General features: G+C 41.5%; 2 protein-coding genes across 4 annotated transcripts; one reads left to right on the top strand and one right to left on the bottom strand.

Moving 5' to 3' along the window:
* Window positions 1-3: 3 nt before the first annotated feature.
* LOC105017280 (olfactory receptor class A-like protein 1) lies at window positions 4-9,855 on the top strand. 3 transcript variants are annotated; one of them, XM_034287454.1, is made up of 4 exons: window positions 4-22; window positions 5,894-5,935; window positions 7,057-7,183; window positions 7,458-9,855. In XM_034287454.1, exon 4 carries the CDS (start codon window positions 7,781-7,783, stop codon window positions 8,735-8,737), a length of 957 nt encoding a protein of 318 aa, XP_034143345.1. In that variant the 5' UTR covers window positions 4-22; window positions 5,894-5,935; window positions 7,057-7,183; window positions 7,458-7,780; the 3' UTR covers window positions 8,738-9,855. The 3 variants fall into 3 exon arrangements, with proteins under 3 accessions (XP_034143345.1, XP_010880040.2, XP_019910919.2); XM_010881738.4 differs by lacking the exons at window positions 4-22; window positions 5,894-5,935 and having other exon boundaries at window positions 6,936-7,183; window positions 7,458-7,679; window positions 7,779-9,855; XM_020055360.3 differs by lacking the exons at window positions 4-22; window positions 5,894-5,935 and having other exon boundaries at window positions 6,936-7,183.
* Window positions 1,586-2,542, bottom strand: LOC105017281 (olfactory receptor class A-like protein 1). Its single transcript, XM_010881739.2, has one exon. It carries the CDS (start codon window positions 2,540-2,542, stop codon window positions 1,586-1,588), a length of 957 nt encoding a protein of 318 aa, XP_010880041.2.
* Window positions 9,856-13,561: the final 3,706 nt, after the last annotated feature.

Below are 13,561 nucleotides of genomic sequence, written 5' to 3'. Positions count from 1 at the left end.
CCATCCCATTCCAAAGCCAAAGGTAGAGAAAAAAATCAATTGATAGAAAACAATGAACATTTAATTGCAACACATAAATCATTTGAATACAAATAGATTTTATTTTTTCCCCCTTAATTGTGGTAAAGTATGTTAATCCTCACAGATTCGTCTGGTCCATTATAATAATGAAGTTTCAAACCGCATTCCCCCAGCTAGGACATCTGGTTGGAGGTTATTGGAACGACTGTAGTTCCATTTTAGAAGCCATGTTTGCTGCCTATAAATTTGAATGTGGGATCTGCCAGAATCGTTCAACCAGTCAAAAAAGCAACAAATACTCCAATTACCACACAACATGTCAAATCTTGAAGCGGATGTAAAACGGTGTTCTACCCGTAACAGATAGGTGTAATTAAGTGGCCTGTGAGTGTAATTTCAATTCGGAATCATAGTAAAACGTTCTGACAACCTTCCTGTAATCTATAAAATAAACAACTTAAATGTTCACTTCTGTTTTCAGAACGTTGAAAAACACAATGTTTTTGCCCACAGAACTGCCACTCATTAGATGTTTTTTGTATATAGCACCATTCTTTGAACACTCAAGAGACATGAAAATCCCAGGAGGTCATCTGTTTCTGAGATGCTGTCACCACCTCTGGCATCTATGCCAGGGTCAAAGTGGCTTTAGTCACCAGTCTTTCTCATTCCAATTTTTGGCCGTACAACAACTAACCTCTTGACCATATCTGTATTATTTATATGTTGAGTTGCAGCCACATGAGCTCTGGTTATTTTAATTAATGAGAAGCTGTACCTACTAATATGGCCTATGAGTATAGGTCAATATAGATTTTCAATGCATTCCAAAAAACATTAACTGAATTTTTAAGATTGACCTGGCTGAATGATTTTGGGGTCACTGTTTATTTGTTCATTTATTGTTCAAGCACAACTATATAGGACACTAAGCAATTCATTTCTTTAGGCATTACAAATCAAGCACATTACATGTTTATTGTGACACAGCATCACTTGACATTCAACCATATGATTCTCTGTTGTCTATCCATTCAATCTACTTCACTACCATTGAGCTAGCATGGCAATCTATTTATGTCTATGCAAAGTGATCATTAGAAACAAGAACTCATTCTGATCAGATCGTTCCCATAAGTGGGTGCAGGCAGCCTACCTAAAAAGTATCCAATAACATTCTTAGATATTTTTCTAATTTCAAAATAGAGAACGTTCCATGAACATTGCCACATGTTTTATTAAAGGTGAGCATGTACATATTTTTAGTAACCATTCTGTTATAATAAATTACCAAGAAAAGGCTTTTTTTTAAGTTCTTTAAATATACACAGAATGTTCCAAATAAACTGTCCTACATAAGAGTGGAAAGATTGTATGGAAAATAACTAACCTGAAACAAACTTGTTTTCAGAACGTTCAGTGATAGCTGGATGTCAATTACAGAAATTAATATAAGATCCTAACTAGCAAGTCGGTTAATTGGCATACGATCTTGCAGAAAATAACCACAAGAAGACCATCTATAATGTATAATATGACCAGGAAACCCAGAGCTTGGTTAAAATTAGATTTTGTCACAGGAGTCCTGGGTGTTGACTGAGGGCTGCTCATGGACGGCTGTAGCACACAACAGCTTATTCTTGACTTTCTTATTGGAGCTGATGATGAAGAAGGGGCTGAGAGACGCATAGCAGGAAGAGAAGAAAACCCTCATGTCAGTCACCACTGGAGACACCATAGGTACCGTCAACATGTAAATCCATATGACATTATCTATACCGAAGAAAACAGCATACAACACCACCAGGATGACCACTATCTTGGCTGCCCTGGTCTCAGCTCCTCCGCTTTGGGATGATCGTCGGATGCTTCTCACCTGGCGGCTGTGGCGGTGGAGGAGGAGAAGGATGTAGCTGCTGGACCACAGCATGAGCCCAACAAAGGCAAAGTCCCGTGTAGAGACAGCCACCCCGTTGACCTTGTAGGACAGACTGTCCCTGAAATCCACATGGCAAAAGCCCAGGTTAAGTGTGAAGGCGGGCACGGTGCCGTTGCGTGGGGCGACAGAGAAAAACGGGGCAGCAATGCACACAGCCATGTTGAGAAGCCACAGTCCAGCGAAGGTGGGCCTGATGAGGCCGGGAAGCCAGACCTTAAGCCTGGATAAGTGGGGCCCCCCTGTAGGGGCGATGGTCACTGCCTGGAACACGCTGAGCATGCTGGTGAGGCACACTGACAGGGCTCGGAAGATGCGGTAGGAGTAGATGACGACCTTGCAGCCCGGGTCATTCAGCAGGTCACGCAGGCCAAACACTGTCATGGTCTGGGGAACACAGCGGGTGAGGAGGAGCATCAGGTCCACAAAGGCTAGGTGACAGAGAATCATGTCTACAGGCTGAAGGTGGCGCTCAGACCAGACCACCCGGGTATACGCCAGCAGCACCAGGGTGTTACCCAGGATCCCTAACCCTGTTTGCAGCAGGAAGGACACCCCTTTGATGGTAACACACAGATCCAGCATAATACCTGATTTGGGTAACTTGCTGAAGAACAGGCACAGAGAGAATGTAAATTCAAAACGTACAAATGTACAAACCAACCGACTTTGTTGTTCCTATTGCACTCTAAATTATTGGACAATCATTGCTGAAAACAAATTCTTACCTGCAATTACTGGGTAGTCAGTGTGGTTAACTACCCCTGCAATTTCAATATATAGCATATTATTCCCCGGGGATTATCAATGACCAACATTAGAACACTCACCCCATCCCTCATCAACATGGATGACTCCCTACAATATTCAATTAAAAGTAACAACTACAGGTTATTCTTATCAGTTGGTAGCATTATTAATTGCTGTAATGACCGTATGTTATTTGAACCTCAAATATAAAAAAATATAGAAATAGTCATGTGGGGTAGAATTTGGTATCACTGCACCCTATCCCCCAACAGAGGTTTTTGTTATTGTTGTTGTAAAAGCAGCTTGATGAATGTAATGGAAGTGATTTAGATGAACAGCTGGCCCCTTGCACTGCTCATCTCCGTTCCCTCTGTCCTATGAGTCTGTCCCCCAGGCACATAACAGCACAGGTACTTATCTAGTAATAACGTATGTTTGGTTTAATTGGGAGCACAGGGAGAGAAATCTACTGTTCTGATGCATTCACTTCACACTGATGTATTAACCTACAATAATCATCAAAAATGATCCTATTTCAGCAAAGCTATTTTACACTACAGTATGGGGGGGTGCATCCAGTGTTCATTTGTAACAGTGTTGCTCCATTCTCAAAATATGAATTAATTATTTTAGGATTGTTGTTTCGCTGTAACTAAGACATACCAAAATATATTAGACTGCACCATCCCTGGACTAAGTCCAACTTGGAGGAAAGTCAACTTTGGCTGAAGCATCCTTGAAAAGGGCTATGGTGACATTTACATTTCTTTTGATGAACTACTTCAAGATAAACAATATCAGGTGGTGTTATTTCCCCTTGTGTGTATCAGTATGTTTACATGAGTTCAGGACTAATTAGAGAGCAAGCTCATTCATGTTCTTCTCTAGGGATTCTATCATGTATTCCACATTAGTAAACAGAGGTTTTAATGTTTCTGCCAAAGGTCAGAAGAGTGTAGTTACTTTTTATTGATATTTATTGATTTATAATATATTGTAATGCTTCTAAGAGGTTGTTGCAAAAATAAAAAAGACAGGTTGTTGAAAATCTCCAAAATCTACTATTTTCACTTTACGATGCAGTCTATGACTTTTTTGAATAACAAACTATTTTCTTTTAAACCTCCCATTTCCGGCTGGATGTACAGTATGGTGTTATATGTTTATAATCTATAAGTAGATTTACTATCATCTCAGTTATCCATGAAATCCTATCTTTGGTTTGGGTGACAATAGTACACAATCTTCTACATCAGACACCTTTAAATGACAAATTCCTGTCAGTCCCATCATCTTCCAGAGGGGGGCACTGTAATATTGTTCTCAGTCCTTAACCGTGGCCTCTGATCAAGAATACTTACATTTCTTACTAAATTCTGGAGCATGTGGAGATACTAGCAGAGATGGAGTATCGATTTTGCGGTCTAGGTCTCGAGTCCACATAGATGGTCTGGATCTGGGTCTCCAGGTTTTGGGTCTGGGTCTGCAGTGTTATGATCTTGACTCCATCTCTGTCAAATTGCAGAGTTAAATGCTATACCTGATTTTATTTTGTGTTTTTGAACTGGCATTGCAATCATAAATACAATTTTTAATAGTAAATAGTTAAATAACCTCATGGTCTTTTACATAAGGGATTTGCTTTGAATGTAATTTTCTAACATGTGCTTTATGAAAACCAAATATTGTGGTATACAAAATAAAATAATGTATTTCTTTATAATCATTCTCTCATATTGTTCGGGAAACATTGGACAGTCGTGGGTCTAGGTATGGGACTTGTTTTTTGGGGTTCAAACTGGTCTTGGTCTTGTCATGGTCTTGACCTGCCGGGTCTTGGTCTGTGTCTCCAAGGTTTGAGTCGGGTCTCCAGGGTTTGGGTCTGGGTCTCCAGGGTTTGGGTCTGGGTCTCCTGTGTTATGGTCTTGGTTTGGGTCTCCAAGGTTTGAGTCGGGTCTCCAGGGTTTGGGTCTGGGTCTCCTGTGTTATGGTCTTGGTTTGGGTCTCCAGGGTTTGGGTCTGGGTCTCCAGGGTTTGGGTCTGGGTCTCCTGTGTTATGGTCTTGGTTTGGGTCTCCAAGGTTTGAGTCGGGTCTCCAGGGTTTGGGTCTGGGTCTCCTGTGTTATGGTCTTGGTTTGGGTCTCCAGGGTTTGGGTCTGGGTCTCCAGGGTTTGGGTCTGGGTCTCCTGTGTTATGGTCTTGGTTTGGGTCTCCAAGGTTTGGGTCTGGGTCTCCAGGGTTTGGATCTGGTTCTCCTGTGTTATGATCTTGGTTTGGGTCTCCATGGTTTGGGTCTGGGTCTCCAGGGTTTGGGTCTGGGTCTTCTGTGTTATGGTCTTGGTTTGGGTCTCCAGGGCCTGGGTCTGGATCTCCAGAGTTTGGGTCTGGGTCTCCTGTGTAATGGTCTTGGTCTAGGGCCTTCAGAGTTTTGGTTTTGGTCTGGGACTCCAGGGTTTGGGTCTGGGTCTCTAGTGTTGTGGTCTTGACTTGATCTGTGGATTCTTGAATTTGAGTTTTGAGTTTCCCAAATGATTAGCACTTATGAAATGATTGCAAGACTTGTATGTCACATAACACGTTCCACCTGATTTCACATTACAGACTCACTGAGCTTGGCATTACCAATAACTTTGGCACAGATTTCATTTTTCAGAGAGAAAAGTCAGCCTGAGAATCAAACCTTGAGGTACCCTCTTTGAAGCTGACCGAGGTTTAGCCATATACACAAGTACACAATGTATGTCAAGTTAAATCAGGTGGGCACATATCAATATGAATTAGGCTTTTAAGAAATGTACAGGGACTAGGCAATTCAGGAAAGCAGAAGGAAGATAATCTGAAAATAATTGTATTGTATTTTATCAGAACAATTCCTCTGTGCGGTTTTGTCACAAGTGCTGTTGCTTGAGATAGTAGAATTATTTCGGTGCCTTAATCGGATGTTTTGAGTTGCTTCCCAATTACATTTTATTTTAAATATTCGGTTTTTGGACTTCCTACATAACCACTCTTTCCACTCCAACACACTGAGCAAGGTGTGGTTTTTCCTGTTTATATTATACATTTTTTGATCTTCAATGTAAATTTGGTATAATGTCTTTTTCATATAAACACTCCATATTGAATTGTTTGAAAGCTCTAAGACTACCTAGTCATGAACATACTGTTTCTGCAATTCCCTTATAGATGCCACGCTGTGTTCTTCAAAGTCTGGCTCTGGACCCAAAAGTGAGTTGTGGGAGATAAAAATGTCATTGTGAAACCAAACGTGTATAGTTTTTCCCCCTGGGATTATCTAAACATTAAAATGAAAGTTAAATCTACAATACACCTTCACAGCCACACGAGGAAATATACAAACTACACTATATCTACTACATCAAACAAAACAACCAGCGTGTTGATCACACTGTTCATGTCCGCACTGCACTGTTTACATTTAAACACATGGGAAAGTCCCTGAGGTTTTCCAACCTCTTTCATTTATTTATTTATATTTTACATAAATACAACATATAACTACAATCATTTCATCAATTTGTTGCCAGAGAGTACCCAAATCAGGTCTTGCTAAATTGAACAGCAAATTCAAATTTGGGACGAGGAAGATAAAAAAAAAAAAACTTTTATATGTTTTTTGAGGTGCTCCAACACAAACCAGGAAGGACGCCCTATGTGTGTGGTATAAGGAGAGTCAGCTGTGTCATCACTGAGAACACAACACAAATGCATCAAGTTCTGGAACCTCATCTCATCAGAATATCCAGTGCTAAGTAAAGCAAGCATTCTGTTGCTTTTGCTTTTTACAGCTACATATGAATGCAAAGTGGGATTTTCCTCTCTTACAGATAAACATAAGGAACAAAAATAGACTCAGATCCTTCATACCTGACTGGACTATAATAGCACAACAAAGCAGATGCTTCAGTCACGTTGTAATCTTCTAAGTGAATTGCGCCTGCTGAGTAGTCAAAAGGGAATATTTGGCGCAAATGAGCATGGTGATGTTGATGACTGTTAAGTTAATATCCCACTGTTATTATTATTAAGAAATAGGTCTGATGGTACTAATAACACAGTATATACTGCAAAAATTCTGTTATTACAGAGCATATAAATAATGCATATTGTGAAAACAAAAAGGTGGTATATTAATAATAATAGAAATATAATACTAATAACAAATATAATAATAGGAATGATGTAGATTTTAAGGACGTCTTTTTGTTTTGGGTCATCTGGGTTGTAATGGTTTGACATTTTGAAAAAGTGGGTCTCCTGAAAAGGTTTGAAAACCACTGGATTGGAGGGCTGAAGTAACAAATATCTTCTTTGACCCACGATGTCAGGTGTGAAAAACAGTTCCAGTGAGCACAGGTTCAGCCAGGCCACCCGTGCCTGTCCAGCTCCAACCCTGTAATGTTCTCTGCCCTGTCTCATGTCTACAAGAAATCGAACTGACACCTAGATCACCAGGTAAAGGCAATTAACTAACAGTTATATCTAAAAAATTCTCCGGTTTAAGAATTCATTTTCTGCCCACACACCTTTCAGAAGTCCATAGTAGCAAGAAATTCTGAAAAACCATAGATATTTATCAGTAAGCCCATTGTATGAGTATTGAAGTAATGGGCCTTGCTGGGATTACAGCGAGCATTAAACAACTGTTTATATGCGTAACTCTTTTACATTTAGATACTTCCCTTTATTTGGTGTCACTCTGACTGACTTTCCTTGGCCTTGATCGTAGGTTACAGCCACAGCTGGTACAGATGCAGTCATCTGGATTGATCTAAGCTAATTGGAAGGCGATGGAAGAGGAGATGCTGGTCAGTGAACCATGTAGATCACTCCCTACAGAACCCCTCCAGGAGTATAAGAACCTGAGAAAACCCACTAGTCACAGGGACTTTGGTCTGGTTTTACAAACAGGCTCTTGCTCCACAGACTCCGACATCACAACCCCTCTCAGGTAAGACAATGAACGCCAGGAATGTCCTTCTGAGCGTCTTCAGAGTATGGACAGATACTTATATTCTCTACTTTTTTTCCCTATAATTCATCCCTGCAGTCATGGAGTCAGAGGAAGTTATCCGTGGAATGCTGTATTTGTCCCTCACAGTGGTTGGTGTCCCAGGAAACAGTGCTGTCATCGTGGCATTTTTCCTGTCACTTTACCACCAACCACGGCTGGCTGCTGCTGACGCCATTGTGCTGCACCTGGTCTGTGCTAACCTGGTGGTGGTGGGGGTGCGCTGCCCTCTTGAAACCCTTGCTACCTTCCGCCTGGCCAATGTTTTCGGGGACAAGACCTGCCAGGGGGTTATCTTTGTGTACCGTATGTCTCGTTCCCTCTCCATCTGGCTAACCTTTGTACTGAGTACCTACCAGTGCCTGAGCATCTCTCCTCCCGGCTCCCGCTGGGCCTCCTTCCGTGTCCTTGTGGCTCGTCACCTACATGTGGTCTTCTTCACCCTCTGGGTCATCACCGCCTCCATGAGCTCGGCAGCCATTTCCTACTCCGTGGGCTACCGGAATGACTCCAGCCTCAGTCAGAACAGTGTCAACGTGCGGTTCTGCTACATTCGCTTCCCTTCCGTGCAGTCCATGGAGTTCAACGGGGCCGTGTCGGTGGGCAGGGACGTGGTGCCCATGGCTCTGATGACTGCCAGCAGCATGCTCATCCTGGTGTTCCTGTACCGCCACAGCCAGCAGGTACAGGGCATCCGGAGCAGCTCCAGGGCCGGCGGCGGGGCAGAGCAGCGGGCCGCCAAGGCCGTGGTGGCTTTGGTGACCCTGTATGTGGTCCTCTATGGAGTGGATAACGGACTGTGGGTGTACACCCTCACCGTCAGGCAGACCTTAAACTCCCCTCTGATCTCAGACCTTCGAATATTCTTCTCGTCGCTGTTTTCGGCGATCAGCCCCTTCCTGATAATAGCTACTAACAGGAAGGTGAGCAGCAGACTGAGGTGTGAGGGGCAGAAGAGGCCGGTTGAGGACAACGCCACAACACTCTCTACAGTGTGAGTTAGGGGTCAAATATATGGTGGCAAAGACGATGAATGGTGATGTTGAATAAATGATGCTGCCGTCAGAGTTTGAAGTGGAAAGCGTGTTGAGTTAAAATGTTGCTGTACATTGTAAAATGTATTGCGAGGGTATCGTACAGTTTCTAGGAGAACTGTGCAATGATGAAATATTTGTCTGTTTAATAATCTTTGGGGCATGACGTTTTATTTGAGCTGTTTTAATTATTGTGGCAAACTTAGATTTATGGATCTGGAAGATGATTTGCAAAACAAATGTGCCTGGAAAATAAAATAGAAGCATCAAAGCAGTGTGAGAGTTTTTTTTGTCACACGGCCCAATTGGTAAAATGGCCATGATATAAATCATTCCAGTTTTGTCCTGGTATCATTTTGTTTGTTAATACGCTATACTCCTTCATTTTAATTGCGTAGAAGAAATAGAACCGGATGACTAACAGCCCACTATAACTGTCAAATGACTTAATGTCCTATTGCTAATGAAGGTATCTAATTTCCACTGAGAGACTCATGTGTCAAGGGAAAACCATTGGAACAAGAAAGATACTATGCGTTCAGTTTCTAAATAGAAGTATCTGATGTGTGGGGGATGGTGTTCAAATAATGCAGACTAAATGTTTAAGATAGATTTCGACTAATTCATTTGCAGTGGTATTTTCTGTAGTTGCATTTCATGTAGCTGTATTCTGCCTCAGAAAAGCAATCACTCAGTGAAAGGGTACAAATCAAGGGGCATCTTAAAGGGTGTTTGAATGATAACTTGTGATTATACATGATTAAAAAGTCCAACAAATATTGATTCAATCTTCTGTAGGAAGGAAATACTTATTCATATTTACACATCTCTGTCAGTCTTTGATTCTTTACAGAACTATATAAAACATGGGTTTTAGTATGTATTTGACATATTAAAATTATGTACAGTATTTTAATGTAGTATCGGTATCAATACAGTATGTCTGCAGCACAAAACTATTTTCAGTACAAAACTGCAATAAGACAACTTATCCAGTACAGGGCCATACATAATAATTCAAGTTCAGTTATGTTTCTAATGTGTGTCCATAGCTGAGAGCCCAAATATCCAAATGTTGTTTGTTTGATGATAAACCCCATGTTTCTTATTCTTCACACCACTGAAATCTGATTGGATTATGACACAGACTCCGGTGGAATGAAGGATAGAATGCATGGATAACTCCTGTAGGCTGGGGGTCTTTTCCTTTGCCCCAAGCACTTCTAGGACGCCTATGAGGAAACATATCCCAAATGAGTGAAAATGGATCAGAAGACACAAACAAAATACAGCCAAGAGAAGAACGACATACTTATTTAGGGTGCAGGAGCCAGTTCATTTTATCTCTCTGTATATTGTATGAGTGTAAAGGGTGTGCCAGTCTATCTCTGTGCAAGATGGGACCTGCTCCTGTTCCCTTCCATTCCTCCAGTGTGTTCCAGGCCCTGGTGAATGCCTTAGCCTCCTAGACATGTAGCCCACTTTTACATTGTTTTGTATAAAATCTGGTACCTCAAACATTTTCATTTTTTTACTTCAGCGATGTTAGGCAAAGTTATGAGCTTTTAATGTCAAAACTAGTAATCAAAGGGTTGAAGGTCTGGATCTCGGCATACTTTCATTTTACATCAAGGTAGTACCTCTCAATTCTAACTCACCTTTACTGGAGATTGACATTTCAAATTTTGTTCTTGGAATTTGTTTTATCCACACCTGAAATCAAAACAACACAAATTCCAAGCATTAAACAACAGTCATAACACAATTATACCTAGTTACATCAAAAGATAAAAGATCTGATTTAATTTTAGCATAATTATTGACTCATTTAAGATCATGGCAAACAAAATGTAAAGATGATATCTCCCAAAGGTTTCAGCGCATTTGCTCTAGAGGAGAAATGAAGTAATAAGGATCCTTTTTCTGCAGTGCCTGATGTCAGTCTCACTGTCGTTTTACCTGCCCTAGGAAGAGGCATTTTAGCTCACGGCATGGACCAATGACATTGCAGCAAGAAGTCCAGGCCTCGCCCCCTCTGTCTTAAAGCTGGTCAACATCCTAATATAGCTCTCCTGAGAAAACTATCAATGATAAAACAAAATGCATCCCCCTCCTATAGGGCATAGGTCACCCCAACAGCAATAACCTATTATTTAATAGTATTGTTTTACAAAACAAAGCATTATCATGCTCAAAACAGAAACAGTCATATATTCTTGAAATGGCTAGACCATTTTATTCTTATTTTATCATTCATCTAGTTTAACGCATCACAATGTTTAACAGCTTTGTCTTTGGCTGTCTATGCTTGACAACAGTGCACCTGAAGATTTAAATATTTTATCCTTGGGCAGATAATCGAATGGGATATCAACAAACCAGCGCTCACTCCTATATCTCCTCCCTCAACTCACCCTCCTTGTCCTGCCCCTCCTCCCCCTTCTTCTAGTCCTGCCCCTCCTCCCCCTTCTTCTAGTCCTGCCCCTCCTCCCACTTCTTCTAGTCCTGCCCCTCCCCCAGCTTCTACTCCTCCCCTCCTCCCCCTCCTTCTAGTCCTCCCTCTTTTCCCCCCTCATTCTGGTCCTTACCTTCATCTGTCTGGGCATGTTGGTAAAGGAATTTGCTCACTTTTTGGTGACTGCAACTGTTGGAGAAAAGATAAAAAGGAAGCACAGAACTTTTATGCAAACTGCAAAATAACTTTGAAGAGGGCAAGAAAATGTGTATGATGAAGAAACCCCCCAAAACATAGGGACCTTAAGCCAGCAAGCAGCGACCGTGTGAAGAGGTTTAGCTTAACATTAGTTGTTGTCTAGACACTTGCTGGACCCAGTTTTTGTAGGGGCTAGCACCTGAATTGATAAACTTTTTGTTTTAAGTGGAAGGGAAGGCAAGAGATGTGTGTAGGCCTTCAAATGAGGGTATTCATACTGAAATGTAAAGAGACAATTTCTCCTGAAGGAAGGGGATATATAGCAACCAAACCCTAGCAACCATGTTATGGGGTTTGGACCTCTTTTGGCATCACAGTAAAAAATGTCCCTTGACAGTAACTGGATCTGGGTATAAGTCCCATTCAGGGCTACCCCCTGAATTCACTACAACATATTATGCAGGGCATGAGAGATGTTATTAAACTGACATTACTTGACATTTAAATGTAACATTTTTGATGAAGATATGACGTTGTATGTTTTCTTCTAGGGTCATCTGGTATCAGTTATTAGGGTTTTACTTTTTATGTATATTTTTTTTGTTAAACAGCTATGGGACCCATTGCTCTATTTGCACTTATCGGGTTCCAGAGGGAGAGGAGAGAGCAATGTTTCAACACGCCTGGAATGCTGTAATGCAGGATAGGAATACAGCAGCACTGTTCTGCTCCGTGCCTGAGTGGGAAATGATTATTTCTGTGATACCAGATCTCATATCAACATAAGTTTAACACTGTTCATGTATGCCACTATGTAACTGTGGCTCAGGAGACTGAACATCAGTTATACCCCAGGATGAGACAGGGGCATGCCATTTAAGTGGGGGCCAAGGCCCAACCACAGCCTTAATCCTGGCCAATGCCTCCTTCCAGGCTACACCTTTAGTTGAGATACTGTATGGGTGCGTTGTGTCTTGCACAACATGCTTGGTTGGCTGCAATAATCACAGGAACACATTAAATCATTCAAATGTAGCTAGAAGCACCTATAGGCTGTTGGGGGCCCTAAGCTTTTTGAAAGTGAATTTTCATGCAAATCTGCATGTTAAAATGTTAAATGTAAAACTCATTTAATGCAAATCTATTCATTTCTCAGTAGAGCAGAGAGAACATGATACAGTTTCAACGTACAGTATAATACACAGCCGCAGGAAGTAAGGGTGCAGAATGGGGACGTGTTGTCCATTTATTTGACCGTGTGACAAGTGTCAGTGTTAGCGATGGGGACGTGTTGTCCATTTATTTGACAGTGTGACAAGTGTCAGTGTTAGCGATGGGGACGTGTTGTCCATTTATTTGACAGTGTGACAAGTGTCAGTGTTAGCGATGGGGACGTGTTGTCCATTTATTTGACAGTGTGACAAGTGTCAGTGTTAGCGATGGGGACGTGTTGTCCATTTATTTGACAGTGTGACAAGTGACAGTGTTAGCGATGGGGACGTGTTGTCCATTTATTTGACAGTGTGACAAGTGACAGTGTTAGCGATGTGGACGTGTTGTCCATTTATTTGACAGTGTGACAAGTGTCAGTGTTAGCGATGGGGACGTGTTGTCCATTTATTTGACAGTGTGACAAGTGACAGTGTTAGCGATGTGGACGTGTTGTCTATTTATTTGACACTGTGACAAGTGTCAGTGTTAGCGATGGGGACGTGTCGTCCATTTATTTGACACTGTGACAAGTGTCAGTGTTAGCGATGGGGACGTGGTGTGTCCATCTTTGGTGTAATGTGTGTCAATACTGCCGAATGCAATACTGACTCACGTTGGACGATTGTCAGTACAATAATTCATTTTATGTGTAGGGGCCACCCATCCTGGGGCCCTATTTTGCATTGCATAAGGAGAGGTGCTTCTGCTGGTAGTTAACACTTTGCAAAATGCTCAGTACTTTACAAGCAGATACAAAATAGGATTATACGGTGTAGCTAGGAAGCAAAGCAAAACCTACTCACGAGGCAAGAAACAAGTTTGTGACGACTTTGGGAGAAGCCAAGTTGACTGGCATTGACGTGGATAAACACGTCTCTCACAAAACCTGTTGAGAAAAATATAGTCCCAGTTCCAACATAAAT

This window comes from Esox lucius, chromosome 17 (assembly GCF_011004845.1).
Source record: "Esox lucius isolate fEsoLuc1 chromosome 17, fEsoLuc1.pri, whole genome shotgun sequence".
Classification (NCBI taxonomy): Eukaryota; Metazoa; Chordata; class Actinopteri; order Esociformes; family Esocidae; genus Esox; species Esox lucius.
This window is presented reverse-complemented; position numbering and strand designations above follow the sequence as displayed.

What these genes read in the sequence shown, in the direction of transcription:
- LOC105017281 (XM_010881739.2), bottom strand. Translation starts at nt 2,542, where the DNA reads ATGCTGGATCTGTGTGTTACCATCAAAGGGGTGTCCTTCCTGCTGCAA.
- LOC105017280 (XM_034287454.1), top strand. Translation starts at nt 7,781, where the DNA reads ATGGAGTCAGAGGAAGTTATCCGTGGAATGCTGTATTTGTCCCTCACA.